The sequence below is a fragment of the Heliangelus exortis genome, chromosome 6, assembly GCF_036169615.1.
Source record: "Heliangelus exortis chromosome 6, bHelExo1.hap1, whole genome shotgun sequence".
NCBI classification, from domain to species: Eukaryota; Metazoa; Chordata; class Aves; order Apodiformes; family Trochilidae; genus Heliangelus; species Heliangelus exortis.
The window spans coordinates 29,080,281-29,101,954 of NC_092427.1; the positions used below are offsets into that span (position 1 = coordinate 29,080,281).

The 21,674-nt window shown below is 34.2% G+C and overlaps 1 protein-coding gene across 2 annotated transcripts in view; it reads left to right on the plus strand.

The window, feature by feature from the left end:
* Positions 1-21,674, plus strand: part of LOC139797731 (sodium channel protein type 3 subunit alpha) — a 71,180-nt gene that overhangs the window by 13,912 nt on the left and 35,594 nt on the right. The window contains exons 4-15 of one of the 2 annotated variants that reach the window (XM_071747477.1): positions 2,022-2,140; positions 3,040-3,129; positions 4,675-4,803; positions 5,298-5,389; positions 6,457-6,729; positions 7,030-7,093; positions 7,977-8,118; positions 8,258-8,464; positions 11,281-11,580; positions 15,084-15,431; positions 17,198-17,330; positions 19,848-20,086. In XM_071747477.1, coding sequence (XP_071603578.1) covers positions 2,022-2,140; positions 3,040-3,129; positions 4,675-4,803; positions 5,298-5,389; positions 6,457-6,729; positions 7,030-7,093; positions 7,977-8,118; positions 8,258-8,464; positions 11,281-11,580; positions 15,084-15,431; positions 17,198-17,330; positions 19,848-20,086 — 2,136 coding nt within the window. Of the gene's footprint in view, positions 1-2,021; positions 2,141-3,039; positions 3,130-4,674; positions 4,804-5,297; positions 5,390-5,496; positions 5,578-6,456; positions 6,730-7,029; positions 7,094-7,976; positions 8,119-8,257; positions 8,465-11,280; positions 11,581-15,083; positions 15,432-17,197; positions 17,331-19,847; positions 20,087-21,674 lie in introns of those variants that run through there. The other variant, XM_071747478.1, reaches the window with a different exon arrangement.

Here is a 21,674-nt window from a genome sequence, read left to right on the forward strand (position 1 = left end):
GTAGCAGTAAGAAGGGATATAACAAATGAAGTGTTACAAGCATGGTTTTGAAGCAGACATGGGTTTAGATAACTAGGTAGCACTCATCCAAGTGAGTGAAATAAAAACATGTACCTGTATTTGTTTCTTTTACAGCTACATAACATATGTAATCATATATATATATATATATACGTATGTATAAAATCTATCTATCTATCTACCTACCTACCTACCTACATTGTTATTGCTTTTGGTCTGAAAAACAGTTGTAAAAATCATGGTTTCAGTATTAGAAACAGAAAATATAGCAGAATCCATACGCAAATGAATAACCTAAAAGTTGCCAAAGTTAAATAAATGGTGCTGTAGATAATACTAATAGAAACATAATTGAGGAAATTTAAAGCAATTAAATCTCAGGGAGGGAGTATTGCTACAGGTTATTTTCATGTGTATGGTTTTGGTTCTATCAGCAGTTCCATGCAGATGCTTACTTACAATGTAGTTGTGGGCACTAAGCCCATTTCTTGACTGGCTGCAAAACAATTCAGAAATAAAGTTGCATAAATAAGTCCAGGACTAAAATTTCCTAAACAAATCTTTTACAAATGAAGTATCAGAAAACCTGAAGTACTGAAGTAGTCAGAAAAAGTAGTCAGATTTTTTGAACAAAACTGTAAGAATACAGGCTACTATGAACTTGTTAGTCTATATGAGTAATTAGTAAACTGCACATTTTTTTGTCACACTTGACATCTGTATTTATGTTACATACCAGCCTAATATGCTCAAAAGAAAACAAGTGAACATTTTAAACAATGAACTAGTCATGCCTCCTCCAGTTTATAGCAGAAACTCCTCTTGACCATTAACTTGTCAGTGCAGGGAAAACCATATGTGGAGTCCATCTTCAGGCTCTGCTGCAGCAGTGACCTAAAGACAGACAACATCCTTCTCCCATTTCTAGCTGGGTGAAGGACTGTAGGGCAGAGAGGAATCTCAGTGCTTGAATCCATTCTCTGTCATCCTCAAGGTTACACTTGATGTTCTTCCACCAACAGGCACCAGCAACAGTCCCAAACCTGTTTTCTTTCCCACTTTAGAGGTTTGCTTTCTCTGCCAGAGATGGCAGACCAGATAGGCAGTAAAGGACAAGGAGAGGGCAGCACTTTTCTGATCACAGCCAGGATTTTACAGAGAATGGAAATCAACATGGAGACCAGTGATACTCTATAGCTCTGCTGAGAGTGTAACAAAGCTTCTATTATGGTAACACAAAGCAGGGCCATTACCGTCAACAAAGAGCAAAAGGAATGAAGAACAGATGTGTCCTGAAGAAATTTCAAAATGCACCAAAGATGCAAGTAAACCTCACACACAACTATACCAGGAGTAAAACCAAGAACACTTAGGCGATGACCACCGACAGCAAGAGAATGAAAATGGTAGAGATAATTTTCTTAAATTTTAAGAGATAATAACTAAAGTTGGTGCTTACGTACAGGGAAAATAACAGCATATTTTTCAAATGAAACCAGCGTATTTTGAAGAAAATATTTGTTATAGGATGCCAAATTCTGACATTTGTTTGTCTCAGACTGCTAAGAATAATGCAACCTGGCAATTCATTAATCTCTTTTACTTTTTCACAGACACTTTTTAAGAAGATATATATAATTGATACTGTCATAAAATTAATTTTAACATATGGTTAATTGTTTAGTGACAGGTGTTTGTCCTTTCCACTATGTATATGCATATATAATTATGTCAAGTATTCATTCCAAATACAAAGTGGTATTTAGAATTGCCCTTTTTCTTTTTTTGTTTTACTACATTGGCAATGATAATAATGTCAGAATGCTGGCTGTAGCAGGCTTAGTCCACTTTTCACAGAAATCAGTTATTTTCCTAGACTAATAGAGAGCAGAATGTGACTTGAACTTCCCAGGAACAGAATGGAATCCTTCAGATGGAGGTAAAGGCATTTATGTAGTCAACACTGTATTTTTATTGTTTTTGTTGTTGTTTTTTTGCAGACTTTCATAGTATTGAATAAAGGAAAGGCAATTTTCCGATTCAGTGCCACATCTGCCTTGTATATTTTAACTCCTTTTAATCCCATCAGAAAAATTGCAATCAAGATTTTGGTACATTCATATCCTTTTTTTCTTAATGTTGATTTAAGGGTTGCCATTTAAAACTGTTTAGCTATCAAAATAATACTTTTTATATGGATATACAAATTATGTCCATGTGGGTGTACTATGATAACTACAGCATGTGCTGATCACACTTAAAAGGCAGCAATATCACATGTGAACTGCAGTATGATCTTCATTCCCACTGAGAGGATTCTCTACTCAATCCCCTAAAGCAGTCAGAGTTTAAATATCAGGCTTTATATACAAAAGAAGACCTGATCCCACACTAAACCCTGCAGCAGAGGCCAAATTAGTAACAAACCATTGCACTTGAACATATCTAAGGTCACAATTTTACCAAGACCAGTAGTACTATTCATGAACTGGAGTCACTTAGCAAGGACAAAAGAGCATGAGTAAAGAGCTGCTTTTTCAGGCATACTTTCCAGCATTGTGTTTTCAATATTGGGGTAGGTGTCCTATAAAAGATCCAGGTCAGAATAGAAGACATTATTTTCAAATATATTTCAGTTATGTCCAAAGAACAACTTGGGCATAAGCAAACAATGTCTGCCTAAAGATCCTTTAGAGTTGTCCCTCCGGCTTCCATGAGTAATTATGTTTGGGTACTCATTTCATATTCTTTACAGACCTAAGGATGTGTTTAAGTTTCAGTTAAATTCTAAACCTGTCATATTTATAAAAGTAGTGCATTCTGTTACAGTGAATGTACCATAACATGTCAGATGGCATTCAATTTAAAACAGATAAAATCATGTGCAAAGCTTTATTTTCAGATTTAATTTAGAAAACTGTTATTTATACATAGTTTTATACATTTAATATTTCTAATGGTTTCAGTGTTATAAAACTGTCATGTTTTTTTGACTTAAATGCCTTGACTAAAATCTACATTATTCAGCATGCTTATTATGTGCACTATTTTGACCAACTGTGTATTTATGACCATGAGTAACCCTCCAGACTGGACAAAGAATGTAGAGTAAGTTAAACATTTTTACTGCCTTACTTTTAAGTCTCTGTTTCTGTGGGACTCCGAACAAGAATAATTTATGAAAAGTTCCATGCCAAAAACAGCTTTTCCAGAGTAATGAAAAATCAGATTCTGTGAGATATCAACATCTCTCTGGTTTCCTCCTGCATAATGCAAGTGGTTTAAGAGCAATGCCTTGTTCTTTAAAATTATGTTGGAGGAACATCTGAACTTCTACTGTGATGTACAAACATAAGGTCTTGTCCTTGGGTGTTTTGAGCTCTGAATTGGAAAAGGATCTCCAGAACTTTAAATGTGCATGTATAATTCTTGCATGTGATTGGTGAGGCCAGCCACACATTGCTTGAGTAATCATGATCTAAGTGGGACATTCATGGTGAACTCACAAGGGCCAGCCACAGAAAGCACAAACAACACCCAGACCACAGGAAAACCAAACCACTGAGGGAAAGGCCTTACCTATCAAGAGGGTAAACATGAGTTGACAGAAATAAGGAAACCACAAAGTACCTGTTCCTCTTTCTTGTTCATGGGTTATACATGTGTCTTTGTTCTCTAACAAAATACAGATACTTTTCTCTGAAATAATACAGAGAAAAAAATTTCTCTGAAATTTTACTCTGAAATAATACATGAATAACCTAGTTCTAACCACTTGTGGTTTCTTTCATTCCCTCCTGCTCTCCAAGAGCTATTATTAGTTTCTATTTCCTTATCTCACAGCATTAAAGAATCTTACTCTGAATGCTATATTTGGAAACTGCACTAATGTTCACTGGTTCCCAGTATGCTGAAGAGTGGCTATGGCTTGTTAGGGTTGTTGAGAGTCTGAAATGAGAGCAGTATGGTAGATTTACTCTATTCTGGAGGTCCACACAGACCCACATGGGTCTCAGGAAGTACACCCAGTACACTGGTTGTAACTGACTGTTCTATGTTTTGATGTGAATGGTTGTTCCTGCAGCAGGTAAATCAGTAATCCACATCTTCAAGAATAACAGTCTAGGAATGCTTTCCTTTATTTAATGATTATTTATGAAATAAATCTGTAGTATAAGCATCATTACAGTTATTATCCAGAACTTATTTTCACAAAACCCTTATTTTGACATAAAAAAAAAAAAAAATAAAAAAAAAATCATTGTTCATAACACTTACACATCTACCTGATTTGCAAATGAAAGCAGAATGAAGGCTGCCAGCCCTGTGAGTGCCAGAGAATGTACACATAAACAGAAAAGTCTGAAATGTACCTATAAATACTCAAGTATACTTGAGTCTGAAATTATATGTAAGCACAAAACCTGAAATTAAATGAGCCTTTTAGATTAAGGATAGTATATATGTGTCAGGTTCAACTTTCATCTACTGAACAATGATTAAATTCTTGTTTGGGGCAAGTTAAGTTAATGATTTCCTCCTTTTACTTCTAAATACTATCTCTTTTCTTGTATGTCATCTTTGACAAAGAATGGCACTATCTGTAGGCATAAGTATAAAAAAATCCACTGTTCCTGCTTTGGTGCTTTTCAGGTACACTTTCACTGGAATTTATACATTTGAGTCACTTATCAAAATTCTTGCAAGGGGCTTCTGCTTAGAAGGTTTTACTTTTCTGCGAGACCCATGGAACTGGCTTGACTTCAGTGTCATTTTAATGGCGTAAGTGGTTCAAGACTTTTTAAGGTTTTAGGGCATGAAATTAGTGGCAAATATAATATTTTTATTGATCTAAAAGAATTTAATTTCTACAAAATGTGTTGTTTAGACACCATATCATACATTGTAGTAAAGTAAAATATGGCAGGAGCCATCATGGAGTGTGAAGGACACTAATTTCATGTCCTACAGTTTTCTGCTCACTGGAATGAAAGCCATCCCTTTGAATTCATGTCACCCTTCTATTATGAGTTAATTAGTTTAATAATCTAATTAGTTTAATTAGCTATTGAATTACAAACCAGTGAGTTTCACTTCTGTGAAGTTTAAGCAAAACTGATAAAAAAATAAATTATTTTAAAAGCAAGGTGTACAGTGACCCTTAGACAGGTAAATTTTGAAGTATGATTGCTAATATTGCTACAGAGGTTTTGAAGACCCACATAATTAATTTAAGCTCTGCCGCAATTCTGAATAACTGTGATTTAATCCTACAGGTATGTAACAGAATTTGTAAACCTAGGCAATGTTTCAGCTCTTCGAACTTTCAGAGTATTGAGAGCTTTGAAAACTATTTCTGTAATCCCAGGTAAGAAGTAGTTGGTGTAAGGTGTTAGGCCCCTTGTAGCTCCAACTGTTATTTGTGTGCTGTCATTGTGTTTGTGTGTGAACTCCCCTATTACAGATATGTGACAGAGTTTGTGGACCTGGGCAATGTCTCAGCGTTGAGAACATTCAGAGTTCTCCGAGCTTTGAAAACAATTTCAGTCATTCCAGGTGAGAGCTAGGTTAAACACTGAGGCTGACTTTTGTTCCATTGAAGTCAAATTCACTTCTTTTGAGCATAAGTTTGCTGTGTGGTGCTCGTCTTGCCAAAAAGGGAAAAAAAAAAAAAAAAAAAAAAAAAAAAAAAAAAAAAAAAAAAAAGGCATGGTTTATAAACCTGGATGATGATTTTTTTGCCTTTTCAATGTTAGCTTCTTTTATTTTGCAAAATCAGCCTTTGAGTTTAACAGATTCTTGCATGAAACATAAAGTCAGGCCTATTAACTCATTCTGCTTCGTTTTTCTGCATTTTATTATTGCAAGTTCTCTCTTTTACATTAAAAAAAAAGTGTTTTAGTGCTACGGTTGTCTTTATTTTGAATTTTCTTCATTATCTAACCACTTAAAATTTACATTAGTCTTTATGAAAAGCAAGTAACAACAAAAATAGCTATCAAAAAGTAGAAAAATATTGAACAGGAAAATGTGCAAATCAAATGCAAATTATTATTATCCCTCAAAATTATTTACCTTTCTATCTCCTGCTATCTTTAAATTTTTGTGAAATCAGATTTAATATTAATTGGAAAGTGAATTATTGGTAGAATAATAAAAGCTAAGAAAAATTAAAAAATAGAATAATTTCTCTAGCAGAAAAGCATGATTGACAAAATTTTCTGCTTGAGAATAACGTTATGCATTCAGTTTATTAGAACTGCATAATCATAAAAGGAATCTTTTTCATTCATCTTCATAAGCTCTGAGGCTGCTCATGAAGCTTTACTTTTTGAGAAGTAAAAAATAATTTCTTCTAAGTGTCTGCATGACTTCTTAATTATATGGGAAGGACAAAGATACTCTTCTAAATCTATGGATCTCTTCTCTTTGCAGGCCTGAAGACTATTGTAGGAGCCCTAATTCAGTCTGTGAAGAAGCTTTCGGATGTAATGATCTTGACTGTGTTCTGTCTGAGTGTATTTGCACTAATAGGGCTGCAGCTGTTCATGGGCAACTTGAGGAATAAATGCCTGCAGTGGCCTCCAGACAATTCTACTTTTGAATTAAATGTTATTTCCTACTTCAATAGCACAATGGATGAAAATGGCACATTTGTTAATATGACAGTGAGCATTTTTAACTGGAAGGATTACATTGAGGATGAAAGTAAGAATGAAATATGTAACTATTTTAAATATACTTTTGCCTATAGTATGCCACTGTTTGTGATCAAAGGATATTTAATGGCTTATATGTCTGCCTTATGTAGAACTGCTTAGAGTTCCCAATTGAGAGAGATCAAATACATACAATAAAAAAGCACAATAACCATAAAGCTTCCTAAACAAAATAGATTGATTATCATCTAGCCACTTTGATTATTTTACAATTTATTTTTATTTTACTTTTTAGTACTTTCAGATTAATTTCCTTTGCTCACATACATTTCTATTGCTTTCTACACAGCTCATTTTTACATTTTGGAAGGACAAAGAGATCCTCTACTTTGTGGTAATAGCTCTGATGCAGGGTAAGACACTTTCAAAATTCCTCTGTTATATTCTGTAGAAAAAGCAATGACATGAAACCTATCCGCAGAAGTTGCAGCTCCATATTTAGCAGTGTTAAAGAATTTACAAAGCTTTGCTGCTAAACAATGATTTCTTACTTAAATAAAAATATTTTATTCTCTGGTGAAACAAAATACTCATTAACAGCCTTTCTTCCTGCCTGACTGGAAAGTTATGCCCGTGTTAAGGACAAAATCTGAACTCCTGTAAAGTCTATTTTGGAGTTGTACTCATTGAAGAAAGGATGAAAGCAAAGGTTAGAACAGAGAAAGAGAATACATAAAATATTAAGAAAGCACAGTAGTGACTTCATAGTTCAAGGTGAACCCTTTGGGATTTTTCAAGCATAACTTTTTCAGTACTGGCAAATTCTGCCATTCACATGTGCCCAATTACAGGCACAGAATTGTTCACTGAACTGCAATACCTGACTGGCAGCAGTGAAAAAGTCTGTTAAAAAAAAGTCTCAGCATTATGTGGGAGATCTGTAACATTACAGTGAGATTTAGCTAATAACATTGCTTAATCTGTCTGTAACCTTAACAACATTTTAGCAATTATTTCTGCTAGGAAACTATTCATTTGGAATAAATACTCTATTTACAAATTGTGACTGAGCAGAAATTAAATATTTAGGTCATTGCAACCAGTGAAGGGCTGGAAAGTGTATCTTTCATTTACTCTCTTATTAGTTCACTTGTTAGGACTTTTTTTTCTGAGTGAATTGAAAATCATAGATTTCCTGTGGAAAAAAATAATGCTTATTGTTCCAAAAGGTAATTAATATATTCTAGAAGGAAATAAAAGTTATGACTAAGTACTTTCTATTTGATTTTCACATAGGCAGTGTCCAGAGGGATATATATGTGTGAAAGCTGGTAGAAACCCCAACTATGGCTACACAAGTTTTGACACCTTCAGCTGGGCTTTTTTGTCACTCTTTCGGCTAATGACTCAGGACTTCTGGGAAAACCTGTATCAGCTGGTAAGAAATTTTAATGCCATGAACAGTAGCTGGAATACGAAATTATATATGTAGTCTTATTTATACATAAGCTAAAAGCATAAAGCTGTTGCAGTAACAAAGTGTTAGAATATATATACATATGCTTTCTACTTCCTAGACACTACGTGCTGCTGGAAAAACATACATGATATTTTTTGTTCTGGTGATTTTTCTGGGCTCTTTCTACTTGATCAATTTGATCCTGGCTGTGGTTGCCATGGCCTATGAAGAACAGAATCAAGCAACCATGGAAGAAGCAGAGCAGAAAGAGGCAGAATTTCAACAGATGCTGGAACAACTGAAGAAGCAGCAAGAAGAAGCTCAGGTAATTGTGGAAATTGTACTTTCTGAACAGCTGTATTCTTATGGCAAGGATAATAATCTTTTATGCATTAGAACATGTACAAATTATTCAATGAACTACAAAAATATAAAAGTCTACTTAGGTTACAAAATTGGAAATAGCTCATGAAAGCCAATAGCTAAAAAAATAGCAAAAAAGCAAGCTAATGGTACAGAAGGAAATGCTACTAAGTTCACCAGACTGCAGAAGTATTTGTGATAATAATGTACTAGAAACCTGACTTTAATTAGGCTTTGTTCATGATGCTTTTAAATGTTACAGGTCTTATGAACAGTATGAAAAAAAGTCTTGTGACATTACTCCTTGTTTACAGTGTGAGTGAAAATTGCCAGGTTTCCTACACTAAATAGTTGTGACTTAATATTCATCAAATGGTGAGGACTGTAATCAGTGTCTTTTTAGATTTCTGTCCAGCAAGGTATTTAAGAATAGCCCTAATTCAAGCACACTGAAGTCAATCAGCTTATATACCCTTAGAGCAGACTAGCAATCTTTATGTCAAAGATACCACTTCTAAATTCTTTTAAAGTAATCTTTGTTTGCTTTGAAAAGAGAAGAAGAATATTTAACTTTTTAAGATAAAAACACATTTTAATAGATACTTTTGTGTGAGATTTTCTTATCTGAATGTAAAATACATGCAGTAATTCAGCTCTATTAGAAATCTGTCTAATTTCTGGCTTGATTTTTCTTTCATTTTTCTTCCAGCATGTAGACATTGTTGAAAGGACAGTGTTTATAAAATGCTAACAAATTAGAATATTCTGTGAAACTAGACTTTTTGGTAGTATTTTACAAATGCTTTTGCCAAGTTAGAATGACTCTATATAGTGCTAATAAAAAGTGAAACTCTTCAGCTGTTTCTTGAAAAGACAACTTTATGTATGACCTGTGAAATCTAATTAGCTTATTTCTATTTTAGTCATTAAAACATGTGAATTACAAATCACTAAAGAAAAAGCAGAATCCTGCAAAATTCAAATTTTATTAAAAATTTACATATCAGAAAGAACTTTTTTTAAAAAAAATCTGTTCTTTTCACCCATGAAAGAGACAACTACATCATATAAAAATTATTAGGAGGCTCATCTAGATGTTTGTGTGTTTGAGAGTGGGGACAGAGGTGAAACTGATCCAGAATTAGGATGAGGACTAGAATGGTATTAAACAGACTACAAGGAAGGATAGATAAAGGCCCTGGAAAGTCATTACTTTTTAAAATTAATGACCACTGAATTCATTATAAGAAAAGCAGTATTACAGTCAAGATACCTTTTGTACGTGAAATTATTAGCAGAATGGATGCATTGCAAGGTTGATCACTGAGCTGCTGAATTGGTTGCTGGGGTGGAAATGGGTGTGGGACTCTCTTCACTCCCTTGACAGAAACTTAAGTCATCACAGTGGTCTTAGGATTGCTCCACTTGCTTGACCATTGTTAGTTTTATGAAGTAGATGGGTGGTGACTCAGCATCTGCTGCCTTTGTTGCTGTTAGAACTTTTGAAGGTCAGTATTCTGAAACCAGTATGACAAAATCTTGACTATCACCTTTTTTAATTGAATCCTTTTAATATTATATTTAATTTAATATTATATGTTTTAATAAACATATTCAATATGTTTAGCAGAAAAGTCTGTATCAAGTCAGCTTGCACAGCATGAGTTGTGTCTTGTGGTGCAGCAAGCCATTAATTCATACTATGAGCTTTCTAGGTTGCCTTTCCTGCATCTCATCATTCCTGAAATACTTGGCATTGAATATAATATGTTTTGCTGGAAAATTACTTGTCATCTTTGTTATATAACCATAGATTCTTGCCATTTCTCATCTCATGCCATGCCTTTTCTGCAAGCTTACAGCAGCCTATCAGCTTCCCAAACACATTTTTTCACTGCAGAATTTCACAGCGATCTCCCGGACAACTCTTAGTAGGAAGAGTACTAGACACACCCTCAATTCTTCCTTTTTTTTTGATGACTAAATGGTTTCCCTAATGAACCAAATCAGATAGGCTGACCACTGCAGTCGAGGATACTGGTCCTAAGTTACTCGAGCAAGTAACTGCATCCCTTTCTGTCAGAGAAAAAACCTAAACTTTTATCTTCTTTCTGGCTGCAGTAGTAACAGGCAATAAAGGTACATTTGTGCATCTCTAACAAAGATCCACAGGGGAAATATGAGATGGGGAAACATGAAGAGGGAGGGGCACTTAAAGACATGTCTCCAGGATGTGCCTGTTGCCAGTGAAGGTAGAAGAAAAGTGAAGGGAGCGCCCTTGCTGTGAAGAGAGTGAGGAAAGACCTCATTCAACTACTTGCAGGCTGTCAGTTCGCTTATGACAAATTAATTCATCTGGTGGATGCAAGGGACTGGTTTTCTCTACAAGGACTCAGAAGGGATCAGCTTAATTAAAGCATGATGTCAGGCTTTTTTCAAGAAAATGGAGAAGGAGGTCTGAAATAAATTAAAAATCCCCATGTTTCTACTTTTCTGACCACCTTAATTTTAGACCAATGTCTTCTGCAGGAAGTCTTTAAGAAATAATAATGCTATTGTTCTGCTATAGTTGATGCCTCAAATAGCTCATGATACTAAACAATGAGGAGCTATATGGCTCAATATTTTATCTTTAATTGAATTTGTTTGTGTATATTTGCATTCTCAAGGGTGCACAACCTGCAATATTACCACAGCGATAATAAAAACAGTTGACAATATTCTATAAAATTGATAATGTTTGGCCTACTAAGTATGGCTTGCTTTAAAACCTCACAGGCTACAGCAGCAATAGCAGCAGCATCAGTTGCATCAAGAGATTTCAGCGGTGTAGGCGGATTAGGAGAGCTCTTGGAAAGTTCTTCAGAAGCATCAAAGTTGAGCTCAAAGAGTGCTAAAGAAAGAAGAAACAGAAGAAAGAAAAGAAGACAGAAAGAAATGTCTGAAGCAGAGAACAAAGAAGATTTTGATAAGTTCCCCAAGTCCGAGTCAGAAGACAGTATCCGAAGGAAAAGTTTCCGCTTCTCCACAGAAGGAAGTCAACTGACACATGAAAAAAGGTTCACATCTCCCCACCAGGTACAGCACTGTCTTCTATTAAATGATATATGTCTACTCTAATTTGGTTTTGACTGATATTACAGCAGCTTTAAATATTAGAAGTTATTTAAAAGATGAGTAAAGGAAAATACAGTGGTAGTACTGCTAACAGTGCTACAGTTTGATATGGTTCTAACCATAACTCCTCTATTAGCAACAAGATAAAAAGAACTGAAATTGGTTTAAACTTCTCTGAAAATGTATTTCTCACAATGTATCGGGTTGATTGTGGAAAAAAAATGAATTATTTGATTAGTACTCATATATTTGCATTAATCAACCATAAATTCTCTGTTCTGCACACATTTCAGAACTATACAAGTATGAGAATGTTTTAGCACAGCACATCATCAAAATACCCTGAATAGGAAATTCCACACTACCATTAGTTTCTATTGCTGTCCTTAATTAGCTTCTTTAAATAGCAGATAATGAGAAAAGGGGCTCTAGTACTCCACAATAAAGACAAAATATATAGCGGTCATTTTTGCTTTTGTTTACATGAATTTCATTGTATTATTCTGCTTAATTAGAAATTCATTATACAAGATGTGAAATCATTGCAATGATAGAAAAAATTGCTGAGGAAGTAATTTAGTCTGTCTTTCTAAGCTTTAATCCCTTACTTAAATCAAAGGATCTCTTCCATCATTTAAGTATATCTTTGTTTATTTCACATCTACACACAGTTATGGTATTTGTAGAAAAATCACTCAAAATGCACCTCTTCAAAATTATCTTGTTTCAGCCAACAGATGACCTTTAGCTACTATTAAGATCCATACTTATATAGCAGCATTTATCCTACTTAATGATCCTATCAAGTGTTTTAGTTTACAGACTGATATAAAATATGAGATTCAGTGGTAGAAATACTTCACGCTGAAACATATGCATTGAGGGGAAGAAAGATTAATTTGAGACAAAATCTCAGTAATTAGTAAAGTAGGAGCGGTGATGACTGGTTTTGAAAACATATATTTGCATTTCTAAGGAAGAGATGTTTGTTATAATTAAGAAGAATGACCAGGTTGTTCTCTGGATAATAAATAAATAAAATGTAATTAAAAACAATTATTAAATCTACCTCAATTTTTTTGAGTAATATTGTAAAAGTATATTTCCAGTCTAATAAAATGCACTATTAGTTTTGGGCCAAAGCTACTCCAAAAAAATCTCTCAGTAATTGGAATGAGCTTTATGTCAGGCTGATAGAAAGGAGCTGCAGCCAAAATCTCATCTTCAACTGCCCAGCTCTGTCTCACTTAGATATACATACAGATGAGGATGGTGAGTGATTTGACCATGCTAAAGAAGAGTCATTGACTGTGCTTTAACTCTTTGATAATAGGCCTCTTCATTACCTAATCTGAATTCCCTGATCAAATCATGTTGAGGCATCATGAATTATGGTCCAAGAAAATTTTAAATTTTTAAGAATTTAATTTTAAAATTTAAATTTTAAAAGTTTAAAATGTTAAAATTTTAAAATACAAAAGAACTTGTATCAAGTAAATAATCTAAATGAGGATACCTCACTAAGTACAGACTGCCTTGGGCATTCTCTGCAGTTGTGAAGGTTACCTACGTATAACTCAACTAAAATGGAGTAGCCACAAGAGTGGAAGGATTAAAGGCAGTACAACTGCTAAAGGAGGAGCTGGTTTGTCTTGTTAGCCATGCAATTAGGGTTGCAGAGCATGAAATGACACAGTATCAGAGTGCTAAGGACAAGTAATCTTCCCAGACAGCCCCAGTAGAGATTCTGGTTATTGACACAATATTCCATGTGCAAGTGAATGACTCAGCCTGCAAGAAAAGCCAGATTTTCCTTTCCAGAAGCATGTAGGTACATATATTTCTAACTCTATATGTGTTAGAATTGCAGCCATTTTGGCTTATATCTTTCATCTTAATCCAGCAGGGACTTTCAGGCACTACTCCTCCTAAATTCTGGAGGGATTTGATCTGTGGCCTGATCTATTTACTTGTGCTCAAAGCATAACACGTATTGGAAAGATTGAACAACAAAAATGTAGCAGCCATGGGAACATAAGTAAAAAAACAAGGGTTGCAGTGATGGCTACCCCCAGTAATTTTCAGATGAAACCTAGTGAGCATGTGATTTTTTTGAAGGAGTGTAGGTTGGTCAAATAAATTTTCAAAGAAATGTACAAAGAGTTTAGTAACTAGTTTACTGTTTTGTCAGATGTCAGTGTCATGCTCTATAGAAGCTAGAGCTTTTTTTCACATAAAATTATTTTTTAGCATAAGCAAAACAGCACTTTTTCTTCAGCCAAGTTTACATAAGTGGGTTAGCAAACCCGTTTGGCTGATATTCTTCAAGCAATTCAGCCTGCAGCTGACAGCCAGCATAGAAATTTTCAGCCCAAATTATTAAAATTTAGTATATCTGTAAGAGCAGAAAAAATGCATCTCATAAAGGTAAATACCTGCCAACCTTAATAACAGGCAGCACTACCAGTTCAGCACACACATTATGTGTTAGCATGTGTAAATCTGAGTATGCATATACAAAGATAGAAACATATTGATAGATTTATATATTCAGTGCTTGGTTTTCACAGTATTAATATAGGCTTATATAGTACAGTGTAGTATTCACTTTCACTTCAATTATTCTAGGATAAAACCACTTCTATTACATATTAGCATCTTCCACCTGCAAAACTACTGAAAAATGGAGAGTAATCACTGACCAGTTTTTGATGTACCAAGATGCAAAAATTTGTACAAATGCAGAATTGAAGAAAGCTTAATGCAGGGTTTCGTTATTTTCCACAATTAGTACTCCTTTTATTTATTCATGAATGCTGTTAGTAAAATATGTAGCAAGGGTTAACATTCCATTAACCATCTTCTTCTGTAATTAAAAGATGAATTACCAACAACCACTGATTTATTTTTCTCATTTGTAACAGGATACCTTTAGGTAATTTTGTCCCTGGTGAATGCTTGCTTTGAGCTGCCTGATGGCCAAGTGGTACCTTCTGGTAGATGAGCAGCCTACTATAGCCCCTGGCATGCTATGCCCATGGGTGCTACTAGTCATGTTCACACCCAGCCTCCAGAGCTTCCCCAAGCTGTTGCCTCTGTTGTTTAGCTCAGGAGTGCTGCATATCTTGTTCCCAAATCATTGAGCTTCTTGTGAAGAGGGCAGACAAATTCTTTACATTGATTTAAACTGAACTTAATACCAAACTGAAGACCTTTTTTTATCTCAAAACTGCCCAACCTTTCTTATGCACATCTCCTCAGTCCTGCTACATTATAGTAGAAAGAATTTTTTCCCTCTACTTAAGATACCCTAATGAGCACATTGCCCAACAGACACATTGATACTAAGGAATAAAAAAGTTCCAATCATTCCTCCAGCACTCTAACTATTCTTTGAAAAGTCAAGAACCTAGGACTTCAATTCTAATGATGTTTTGGTTTGGTTTCTTCTAAATGTTTTGCAGTCTTTGCTAAGCATTCGTGGTTCCCTGTTCTCACCAAGGCGCAACAGCAAAACAAGCATTTTCAGCTTCAGAGGTCGAGCAAAAGATATAGGATCAGAAAATGACTTTGCAGATGATGAGCACAGCACTCTTGAAGACAATGAGAGCAGAAGAGATTCTCTCTTTGTTCCAAATCGACATGGAGAACGGCGCAACAGTAACATCAGTCAGGCAAGTGTGTCATCTAGAATGGTACCAGCCCTTCCAGTAAATGGGAAGATGCACAGCACTGTGGATTGCAATGGAGTAGTTTCCTTGGTTGGAGGACCTTCAGCTCTAACTTCACCTACTGGTCAGCTTATACCAGAGGTAATTATAAGCAAACCAGTAATTGTTACAGTTTGGTTCAGGAATGAAATTTTTTCTTACTGCTCACTTTTGCATGCCTCATAATTTCTTAGGCCTGTGAGAAATAACTTGCAACAGTTTCTAAATATCATAACATATGGGCAAAAAGTCCTCAACATCCTATGTCTGAGCCTCAAAAATGTATTATATTCTCCTTGCCTTCAGCAAGAGGTCTGAAAATAGAAGGGAAAAAGCATAAACTGAATTTGACAATTTGCATGTAGTTTCACTTCATCAACAAAGGTACTAGTTTTTTTACGTAGACTAAGAATATCACTTGGAAACATGTGCTTGTAAAATTAAGCAGAATGAAGTTACTACTACCATGACAGTTAATAGAAATAGCCCTTAAGTGAATTTAGCTTGAAGAAATTTTTCTCACAACTTTTTCATGAGAAAAATACATACAGTTCCCATGTACCTTTGCAATTACACTGTACTTCAGTCTTGGTTTCAGACTTCTGTAAACGAATATATTCTTTCAAACTTTAAAAAAAGCAATCTTTTTAATGCATAGTATTTTAATATGGTTGGTTGCAATATGGTAATTTGGTGTCTATAATAGCACTGTATTTAACCTGAAAAATATTTTTGTATAGTAATTACTGAGATTTCATTACTACTGTTACACAGTTGTTTGTATTTTTTTGTTTTTCTCTTGTATCTTGATATAGACCTTCATGCCGTAAATGCAGTCAGATTACCTTAGAGATTAGGTGTAGGTGGTTCTATTTCAGAAATATATTCACTTGAAAAAATATTTAACCATTTAACGCAGTAGTTATCTCTAAAGCACACTAGTGAATGCTCTAGAAGTTTTTTTATTCCACTAAAATAACCCCTTGGGAGTTCTACAGGCTTTTAATTCTTTTTCTAGCTGGGGACAGAATAATGAAGAAAGAAGCCATAGTTTCCATGAATCAGAGATTCAGTGGTAGAATAGGAATCAAGATTTAGGAACTTTTTACTTTCACTATATTTAAAGCCCTAGGTCACACTCCAGAAGAAAACCAAACCACCTGTAAGGACACCTTAAATCTAAGGCACATTTAAGTGCAATCTGGGTATTACTGCTTTGGAAAGATAATTAGAAGCCATACAAAACAGAGAGGACTTGTGCATTTATTGCATGAATTTATCACAGATTTTGGATGAGGATTGTAGTGGATGAGAACTAGGTAGAAAAAATATCAAATAAGTTGTGATTTTTCTCTCATACAAAATTCTCCAACCACCCTTATCGCTTTAGGAATGCAAATAGTTCTTAGAATTATACTCATGTTTCTTGTATCAAAATTAATTTCTTAAATCGTAGCTCATGTCTTTCTGAACTCACATCTTAATTATTTAATACAGTTAATGCTGGAAATTAAAGTGACAGGTCTCAACTTTGATCATTTACCCCTGAAAGAATAATAATAATCACTAACAAATGGATACCTAGAAAAATTTTGTACACTCAGTCATTTAAATGAGAACCACTTCTGTTCCCACATTGCATTGGTTTTGTTGCCCAGTTGATTATTTGTAGCACTGTACAAAAATCCTACTGAGCTCCTCAGTAAAGAACAAAGAAATTCCTACAGGAACAGAAACATTCAGTGTGTAAAAAAAGTCTAGCATACAGAATAAAGATGATTTTTATTATCACTACAATATTTATACATTAAATATTGTTAACTGGTTTTAAGAAAGGATGGTTTCATTCCTCAGTATTTCATTTACAGGGCACCACTACAGAAACAGAAATAAGAAAAAGAAGATTGAGTTCTTATCAAATTTCCATGGAAATGCTGGAAGATTCTGCTGCAAGGCAAAGAGCAATGAGTATAGCCAGCATACTTACAAATACAATGGAAGGTATTTGATGCATTTTATCTGACAAGCAGTTCAGTGAATTTCTGCTAACTTCACATACAGAGCAATATTTATATAATTTCCATCATATATATAAAAGGGAACATGTGAAATCCTTGAACATCAGATACAAAAGTCTTTTGAGCATTTTTAAGATAATTTACACATTCTAACTACTCATTTATTTTCATGACACCTTCCAAAATATTATGCTACTGAATGAACTAACAGAGACAAAAAAGTCGTAGCTGGGGGATTGCCAGAACCCTAAACAAGAATGCAGGGATTTTCTTCATCATCAACATTAACAACATCAAAAATCAATTAAGATCCAGAGGAATCGCTGTGATAGAGTCAGTGATGTGCTAGAGCAGTCATTTCCCTTGAATTTAAAATCTAAGGACAAACAATAGGAAATTGGAATGAAAAAGATAATTTTAAAGAAAACCAACTGTAATCAACCCATGTCAATGCATATGAACTGCTTTCCTTCAGCATTTTTTAATATTTCTTTGGTAAGAATTTCAAGGATAAAAATCCATCATTTCACTAAGTGAAAAAGTATACATCATTGGAACTTTTTTGCTTATTTAATAGGAACTGAATACACTCACACTTCATACATACACCATTAAAATGTTTATTATAAGCTTAAAGGATCTGTCTTCTGGATATGAGCACAGTGTGACAGCTGTTATAGTCAGACAAACCCTGTGTCCTACAACACATGTTCTTAAAAGACAAGAGATTACCAAGAAAATGTACACTGTTCTTAAGATTACTTTCAGTCAGAATGGAAATACACTTCTAAAGTGAGTTCTGAAGCCTCCACTCTCAAATAAACAAGTAGATCCCAAACTAATTGTAGTCAGAAATAAAAAGCTTATATTATCTATTTTCTTCTGTAAGTATTTTCAAACCAATCTCACAAGCTTGTATATATCTAAGTATATATTTAGTGCAAGTGTCAACCATTTGTACTTCTTGATTCTCAGAGGGCTCTCTTGATTCTCTTGATTTGGCTACCCTAGGGAAGAAAGGATATCCCATTAGAGGGTGCTGCTCTCTTCCTCTAGCTGGATAGTTTGTCTATTCATTCTTCTGGCCAGAAAAAACCATGCAAATGTAAACTATACTGTCCTGATAGTTACCTCCTACCCATGTCTGGCTTCCATTATTTCCAAAGATGCAAAGTGCAAGCAATGAAGTCTTCTGTGCCAACTCAGCAATCAATGTGAGGGGCCACTTTTATCCAAAGCCTCTCTTATTCATGCTACCTCTCAGCATTCTGAGTTACTTATTCAGAAATGTGATTATTCCACCCAATTAGTATATTCCTTTGCAAGCACTGTCTTTGTTATGGTTTATAAAGATTATAGAAGACTTTCAGCATTTATGATACCTTTTTCTGCCTGGAGGCTACAGTCTGATGTAATGGGAAAGCTTGTTAGTTTCAAAGAATTTGAGAGCTGTGGCAACAGACAATTTAATTTCCTGTAATTTCACCCATACAGGACAATATTAGAGGCAAAAAATCAGTCCACTTGTCCTCTATGTGTAGAGTTTAGCATAAATCCTTATGAACAAATGCTGTAAAACAGCATGTTTGCTATTTTAGCAAAATCACTCACAAGTTTAATAATAATGTAGACCTCCCTGTGCTCTATGGGATATTTGAAAATTGGCAAATTTTAGATTAGCTTTGATGCCACCATGCAGAAAACTTATTGAAACTCTTGTGGCCATTTCTTATGTACTTTGCAGTATTTCTCAGTTAAGCAAATATCAGTCCTCCATCTGGCCTGCCCTCAAATATCCCAGCAGATTAGATGTTAATTCTTGCTATTATTAACTAATAGAAGTTACAATTCTTGTTTAAGTTTGACAACAGTGAAATGGAAGAAAAAATAGTTTGTAAAGATTCTAATCAAGAGCAGAGTTGTTCTTGTAATACTAATGTTTGTTTTCTCAATTGACAGACACTGCAATTGTGTGAGACATTTCACAAAAAGTCTAATGGCAGTTTTTAAAAAGAGAAAACAGGTGTTCTGTATATTAAAAATATGGATTCAAATAAGCAATAATAGATAAAGCCATTTATCTGTTAAGATACTCTAGTGGCTCAGTGCAGTAGCAGACATAGTACTTGTATTAGTTCAAAACAAAATATGTACATATTTCATACTTTAAGAATAATTTGTATTTTATAAAGTTTGTACAAATTATAGTCATCATCTTGTTGACAGTGTAGTCATGATAACTTTTAACATGATAAATCTAGAATTTAGATATTTGCTGTAAGCAAGCCAACTTCTGTAAAGTTAATATTTAGACTCTCCTTATTGTCATGGGGAAGAACTAAACATAGGTGAGGGAAATCCCAAATTAGTGTGATCTGTTTAGTTGAATGATTTGATTTTTTAAAGTATTTTAAACAAGGGCTTTGAGGTGTATTTGGAATATCCATTATATGTTAACTTCTTCTATCTGTTTTGGGTTTTTTGGTTTTTTTTTTTCCAGAGCTTGAGGAATCCAGACAGAAATGCCCACCATGCTGGTACAGATTTGCAAATACTTTCTTGATCTGGGATTGCTGGAGTCCATGGTTGAAAGTAAAACACATCGTCAATTTAGTTGTGATGGATCCATTTGTTGATCTTGCTATAACCATTTGCATTGTTTTAAACACATTGTTTATGGCCATGGAACATTATCCCATGACAGAACAGTTTAGCAGTGTCCTTTCTGTGGGGAACCTGGTAAGTGGTTTTCATAGAGTACTTGTTAAGAAATACACTATTCTAAAAGACGAAATACATAAGCATATTGCATCTGTCTTAAATTTATTCCAGGGTGCTTCTTATAATCAGTGTAGAAACTATGTATATGATTGTCACAGAGTAAGTGATTTTTCCTGGAGCCTGTAATGAATCTATTTTGTAACTACTGTAATGAAGTGACTAGTGTAATTGAATATGTGCAGAAGAGTAGTCTTCAATGTATTGTCAGATTTCTTAAGGCCTCCTTTGGGTTTTTTCATTAAAAATTTAAGGAAGATGATAATTTTTACCATGGTACTGATTCTCCCTCACAGAAAAATATTTCTTTTCCATGAGAAATCAATGAAATATTCAGATGTCAGAATTTATTTTTGAATTTTTTTCAGCTACGTTACAGTGAAAGTACTTTTTCAAGAAAGGCATATTTCTTGTTAGCAGTAAGTACTTGCCACTTTAGGTCACTAAAAAGTACTTATTAAACTATAAGATTATGACTTATTCCCTGACAAAAAGCACTCTGTGAGCTTAGTAGGGTTACATGTAATTCCTTTTCTCTGCAGATACCTAAATGTAGCATAACACTTAAATGTTCTTGTCTCTCTTAATTTGCTTCTAATACTCAGGAAGCAGAGGACTGAACTTTGCAAGTGTTTGTTTCAGAGGAAGATGCATACATTTTTAATTTCTTGCCAGCTGACATAACTACTAATAGTTTACACAGGAGATGTCTGGATTGACTCAGCCCGGAAAATTAAAACCAACCAAGTGCTCTGAACTAATCATTCAAAAAGATTTCTTTTGAAATTTCTTCTAATATTTAAATGGAGCAGTAAGAGTGTTCTCAGAGTATCTTTTAAAGCCTAAACATTTTCCTTGTATGTACTGGTAATACATCCCTCTGTTACTTTTTTTTTAAAACAGAACTAAAAACAAACTTATTACTTATGCATTCTTACATGCATTACAGTTTAATTTCTCCTGAACATATTGCTGGCATCACAGATTACAGAACATTGTATTTTAAAATGCTACTCTGTCATATTGGTAGAATTATTTCTTTCAAAGTGTTTATATTTACCAGATCTTCTGCCTTTTCCAATTTTTGTCTTTATATTTACTTCAAGATATCAAAAGTCTTATTTATAAATACCTTTGTAAGAATCCAGAATCCTTAATTAGGATACTCTATATGCAGTGAATGCTATACCTGCTTGTTTCAATTAAATTCTGTTTTATCTATTTTATCTATTAACTTTAATTTTGTGATTTCCATTTAGGTTATGTTAACTTACTCTTTGCTTGTGACATCATGATCTGTTTGAAGATAAATTTAATACAGCAAATCTGACTGTATTCTCATTACCACACACAGCAATATCTTTTACCTTTCTCTGATTGTATGGTAAAATCTCTCATATCTCTGTTTTAAAGTATACTATCACAAGGCAGTGGCAGAGTATGTTGGTGAACTTTAGTAGGCTTTTGGATCATCTAAGTTATTCTTTGAGTGTTGTGCAGAATATTCATATATTTCTAGTGGTTTTGCATTATGCTCCAAAATTTCTTT